Consider the following 6,084-nt stretch of genomic DNA (forward strand, 5'->3'; position numbering starts at 1 on the left):
TGTAAGAGTTTTTGTTTTTGTTTGTTTGTTTGTTTGTTTTCTTTTTACAAAGGTTTTACAATTCTTCTCTATTTCTCTTCAGGAAAGAACTAGCACTGTTTGCAAATGAATTATGGAGGTAAAATGTAATTGTAATTATAATTGTAAGTGCTTGATGGATGAGCGGTATGAATGATAAACGGTAGGAGAAAAAAGGTAGAAAGTATATCCATCAATTTTTGACAAATTCTTAACTCTTGAAAAAAAATACTGTTTGACAAAAACCGTCGCTCTAAATCAAGTATTTTTGGATTTATCAAATCAGTTAACAGTTAGCAATACACAGTATCACATTATTTGATAAAGAATTTACACTAATGTAATTTTATAATTGCATTACTGTTAATATAATATATATTATAATAATACATGTTATATAATGTATATCATATACTATATATATATATAGTTATGTTATTTTATATGGTTTATATATTTAGTAATTTTGTTATTTATGATGTTGTGAATGTATATCACAATTATTATAGCAATGTGATGATGGCAACCAAAGGTTTAGCATGAGCAATAGCATAACAAGTAGGATAAACTGGTGTCATTAGACAGTTTCATGTTTTGGTTTGTTTATTGCTGACTGACCTTTGTGTTTTTTGGTACTTGCAGCTAACAAGTGCTGGGATGATGTGCAGTGTAACAGTAAACTTCCATCTGTTTGTGTCAAAAACACTTAAATGATTCCTGGCTGACACAGAGGCATGAAGTACCTATCACTGTCATTTCCTCTTAATGCTGAATCATCTTTGCAGGTCTTGTTTTTCACACCAAACAACTGCACCTGACAAGCTTACTAAACATCTCCAAACCCAGTACATGTACTAGATTGTGTACAATACTCCAGCATGTAGGTGCATGTATTCATTTGATAATTTGGATGCTTTTATACAATCTGTATCAAATCAATAGTGGTAGCTATAAAAAGAATCATATAAGACTATTTCATTGTGTTTTTTCAACATATCTTGTAGATACTGTATACTCATGAGAATCATTTAACCAATAAGCCTGATGCTTGATTCATAATGATAATAATAATATTAATAACCTTTATTTATACTGAATGTTGCAACATAACATGAAAGAGAAATTCACACGGTTGCCTCTGTTGATTACTTAGAAATAGCAGCTTGTGAATTCAAGAGAGAAGTTGAGTTCAGATTATCGTTTTACATCTGCTGCATCATTTTTGCCTGAGTCATCTTTACTGTAAAAAAGAGGATTTCATTTAATGCTTAATCATCCTCAAAGGCCTGCAAGCTGATTATCATTACCAAAATTGGTCCTTTTTTTAAACTGTAAACCAGTCACAAGGCCGAAATTGTTGTTTCGGTGGGCCATCATGTCCTAGAAAAAACGACTTCTTGAAAGTTTGAGGAAGAAAAAAGAAGAAACTGTCTAACTGAAAAAACATTTTACTTTGCAATGTTCTGCATCAGACGCCTCTCTGATGATGTTGCATAATGGATAAGAATCTAAATCAGCTCATCTTGGGTGGATCTTGGGTCAACGTTCAACATATTATCATTTAACTGTATTTCCTCATATTGCAAGATATTTTCTCTTGTAGCTCGATAGTAAGTTAATATTAATATTTTTCTCATATTGTCTGCCTTTAATATTTTAAAGGACAGGTTTACAATTTTTCAACTCTATCTTGAAACAGTAGTCAGAACATTGTTTCAATGAACATTGAAATAGCTGACAAGAAAATGAACTATAAAAAGAAGTGTTTGGATAGGACCCTGGGACCCAACCAGAGATGCCCCCCAACAGCACTGTAGCTTTCTTTATTTTCCTCTCATCTCTTTTGTCCTTTCTGCTCTCTCCCCCCTCTATATCCTTACACACAAACACACACCCATACACACCACACATGCATCTACTATTAAGTCAAAGTTTTTTTTAGATTTTTGGTTATTTTGTTCATGTTGTTGTTTTATTTTGGGTTATTGCCTGGTTCTGTTGCTTCTCCCATTTGTACTGTCTAGTGTCATATGTGTTTTTACATTTATCACTTATCTTGCACTGAATAACAACAAACAAACAAAAAATGAATGACTTTCAATGTTCATATAGACACCTGACTGTTGTTTTAAGACAGTACTCCTTTATTTTGTCTGTGTGTCAAATATAATATAAATAATGCCAAATGGGTTTACATGTCATGTTATGTCATGTCATGTCATGTCATGTGATCACTTTCCTGTTTTTCATTTTTACTGGTCAACTCTCCTCTCTCTCTCCCTTCTCTCTCTACCCATTCTCAACTCCTCAAAACCCACCCCCTGTCTGAACAGTGCCGCCAAGTGGCTGACACTAGAATATCACCCAAACACTGCAATCACCAAACATATGCAGACAACATGACAGGCAACAATCAGTAAAAACAGAGTAAATCCATGTTTAACTTTATGTTTATGCAACTTCTGCCCATAAAACACAACTTCACTTTTACACTAATATGAAGTCATGCAATTAAACTGCCCCTCCGCTCAAAAATTTGTTTTGCGTATTGTTCCTTCTGTTGGATGTTTGAGCTTCACTGTGCAATTTTCACATTCATCTGCTGAAAGTGGAAAGTTAATCTGTGCTCAGCTTAAATCTCACTTTAGACATGTAGGTACGAGCATGATTTGTGACATCACAACTAGTTTGGAAGCTAATCGTGGTCCAGTGTGCAACTTACAGATGTGATGTGGAAATTCTTTTGCCCGTGTCCCCTTAAGGGCTCCGTATATTACAGACTTGTTCTACTAGTTTACAAATATTCCTGATGTGAGCAAATCTTTATGCTATTTGAAAGCTAATCTTTACTTCAACTTTCTGGTAATGATGTCTCAATATGTTTGTTTGTGCCCTCAGTTCCCTTTTTGTGAGAGATGTCAAGATAGGTAACTATATATAAGAGCTGGTCTTTGTCTTGTGAAACACCTTCACACAGATAGGCTGAGCTGAAGATACAGGCTGAGAAGAGCAGATAATTCAGCAGCAGGTGTGCTATGAACTCTTAATTTTTGAACTGACAGTCACTACCTGTCATCTGCTCCATAGAGAAGTATTAATAACATGTTTGTTTCTCTTTACTGAAGGCTATTATCATCTTCAACATCATCTTCACCATGAAGATGCTGACTGTGGCTGCACTTATTTGCACCATTATGGCTCTGACTACAGCTGATGGTGGGTTTTCTTCATAGAAAGTGTTACATATAATTAAAGACAGAGAGAAACTGTATATATTGTCTGTAAAAAGCAATGATCCAGTCAATAACTTTATGTCAAACTTTCTAGCTCCTGCAAAAGCCAAAATCCAAAATGACCAAACAGGTAAGTAGTCTTTACATTTAAAATATATTGCACTTTGTTATGATGCTACACCTTTTTTTTTTTTTTTTTACCCTTCTTCTTTTCTTAAATGTTGTGTTAAATTACCAGTTTGTCTTTTATAAAGGCCACTATGTCACTTTTGTTATGTAATGTTATACTGTGTTGTGTTATGTTATTTTATGTCATAACATTTTCTACTATGCCATCAAATTTGATTTTATATCATGATATGAAAATTCAACACATACACACTATTCTATAATCGTCCTCAGCAGAGACAGACCTGGTCAAAAGGGCATATGGGTGTTCCTATGGCTGGAAAAAGATCTATGGCCGCTGTTTCCGCTACGTTGCAAGACCATTGCGTTGGGCTCAAGCTGAGGTAATAAGGTTAACTTTGATTCCAAATGCCTACTACCTGATGATTCAAAGATACTACACACTAACCATAACAATCTCAAACAACTTTTTTAAAAAAAGTTTAAAAAGTATTCAACACTCTGATAGGATTGGTAGATTGAACCCCAATGCAGACAGAAAGCAGGGAAATGCAGAAATAGACGGACCACTGTCTGTCAAACCACATTTACTGACTGATAAATTGACCAAAACTACACAGCTCACATACAGACAGGGACCACTGGAAGCTCCCACATAATGTGACAAAATATTCCAGCTCTTTTGTTGTTGTTCCTCTGGCCTCTGGCTGACATCACTATTGGTGATGCCAGGATTTTAACTCTCTGACATTTTTACTAATTTCCTCTTGACGTAATTGTTTCATAATGAAACAATGCCTTTTTATCACACTCCTAGCATACCAAACCAAACTGAATAACAGTTTACTCGAGTAAGTTACTCAAGTAAGTTTTGGGGGATCATATTGTTCACTGGGAGACTGATGGAGGGTTGATATCACTTTGGTCTTGTAATTAGGTCTTAAAATTAGTAATTTTACTATCATAGAAGACTAAAAAACAGAAAATATTCAAATTTAAGAATCTGGAACCAGAGAATTTGAGCATTTTTCAAAAATGACTCGAAACAATTAATTGATCATCAAAATAGTCGGCCATTAATTTTCTGTCAATCAACTAATTGATTAATCGACTTATCGTTGCAGCTCTAGAAAGTTTTTATTCAACTGGAAAATGGGACAAACAAGCAGCCGAGTGAGGAAAATTAGATACTATTTTGTTAGACAAACATCTGTCTATGTTGTATTCCTGTATTTGTTTCATAGCAACTCCTGTCTCTCTCTCTCTCTCTCTCTCTCTCTCTCTTCCTTTTTATCTCCACTCTAGAAAAACTGCCAGGCCATGGGTGGAAACCTTGCATCAGTACATAGCTATCGGGAGTACCGTAGCATTCAGAGGCTGATCGTTCAACGCTGTCACAGCTATAAAGAGATATGGCTCGGAGGCCATGATGGAGAAGAGGTATTTTATTTGTCATTGCACAAGGTCCAACAGTTACTTCCTGAAACTTTTTTTTTAAATAAATGTAATCTTAAATTCTGTCTTTTAGGAGAGAGCTTGGCTGTGGAGTAATGGTAGGCGATTCAAGTATCGGAACTGGTGTCGTGGAGAGCCCAATAACAGCCGTGGCAGGCAGCACTGTCTAACAATGAATCATACAGGTAAATGAGTACAGTATATGAGTGATGTTAATGATAAGGGTAAACAGTGAAAAATCTCAACTTTGCTCCAAGATAAATTGGTATCCACAGTTTCTGGTTTTGGTTTGTGTAGCATTTATTGACACTTGTGGGGTTTTTTTGGTACTTACAGTCCGAAGGTGCTGGGATGATGATCACTGCAACAAACGAAAACCATCTGTCTGTGTCAAGAGGCGCTACTGATTCCTGACATACAGGCGTGGAGTAGCACAAAAACTGGTGGAGGTGTGTTAATGTGCATATTTTCAAAAGCACCTGTTTTTGTGTCGATCAGTCTGATGTAACCTGAAGGCTCTATAACTCATATTGTTTCATATTATTATTTCATTTCTATCGCTGTAACGCTACTAAAGGAATGAAGTGATAAGTTACGTAAACAGAAGCTGGACTGTTCCTAAAGCCTTATGCCTTTAATAAGAGCAGATTGAATGTGTTTTGAAAGAATGCTTTTAGCAACTTATTCTTGAGAGTGAACAAGAGCTGCAACTAATGATTATTGTCAATTGTTTTCTCGACTAATCAATTAGTCATTTTACTATCATAGAAGACTAAAAAACAGAAAATACTCACATTTAAGAATCTGGAACCAGAGAATTTGAGCATTTTTCTTAAAAAATGACTCAAAATAATTAATTGATCATCAAAATAGTCTGTGACTAATTGACTTATTGATTCTTCGACTTATTGTTGCAGCTCTAGAGTGAACTGGTCTTTCTTGTCTCATGCTCATGATGTGGAGTAGCACAAACACTGATGGAGGCGTGTTTATGTGCATATTTTTAAAAGCATCTGTCTTTGTGTTGATCAGTCTAATATAACCTGAAGGCTCTATAACTCATATTACTTCACATTATTATTTCATTTCTATCGCTGTAACGCTACTTAAGGAATGAAACGACAAGTTACGTAATCAGAAGCTGGACTGTTCCTAAGGCCTTATGCCTTTAATAAGAGCAGATTGAATGTGTTTTGAAAGAATGCCTTTAGCACCTTATTCTTGAGAGTGTACAAGAGCTGCAACTAAT

General features: G+C 35.2%; 1 protein-coding gene across 2 annotated transcripts; it reads left to right on the forward strand.

Annotated features, from left to right (window-relative positions):
• Positions 1 to 2,907: 2,907 nt before the first annotated feature.
• Positions 2,908 to 5,785, forward strand: LOC137174976 (ladderlectin-like). 2 transcript variants are annotated; one of them, XM_067580551.1, is made up of 7 exons: positions 2,908 to 3,046; positions 3,144 to 3,234; positions 3,346 to 3,381; positions 3,654 to 3,763; positions 4,686 to 4,820; positions 4,909 to 5,020; positions 5,172 to 5,785. In XM_067580551.1, exons 2-7 carry the CDS (start codon positions 3,174 to 3,176, stop codon positions 5,240 to 5,242), a joined length of 525 nt encoding a protein of 174 aa, XP_067436652.1. In that variant the 5' UTR covers positions 2,908 to 3,046; positions 3,144 to 3,173; the 3' UTR covers positions 5,243 to 5,785. The 2 variants fall into 2 exon arrangements, with proteins under 2 accessions (XP_067436652.1, XP_067436653.1); XM_067580552.1 differs by having other exon boundaries at positions 3,657 to 3,763.
• The last annotated feature ends 299 nt before the right edge of the window (positions 5,786 to 6,084 follow it).

This window comes from Thunnus thynnus, chromosome 22, assembly GCF_963924715.1.
Source record: "Thunnus thynnus chromosome 22, fThuThy2.1, whole genome shotgun sequence".
In the NCBI taxonomy this organism is placed as follows: Eukaryota; Metazoa; Chordata; class Actinopteri; order Scombriformes; family Scombridae; genus Thunnus; species Thunnus thynnus.

Excerpts from the sequence above, each read along its gene's own strand:
- LOC137174976 (XM_067580551.1), top strand. The coding sequence starts at position 3,174 with ATGAAGATGCTGACTGTGGCTGCACTTATTTGCACCATTATGGCTCTG. Across the intron at positions 3,235-3,345 it reads GGCTCTGACTACAGCTGATG|CTCCTGCAAAAGCCAAAATC; the intron begins GTGGGTTTTCTT and ends CAAACTTTCTAG. Across the intron at positions 5,021-5,171 it reads TCTAACAATGAATCATACAG|TCCGAAGGTGCTGGGATGAT; the intron begins GTAAATGAGTAC and ends TGGTACTTACAG.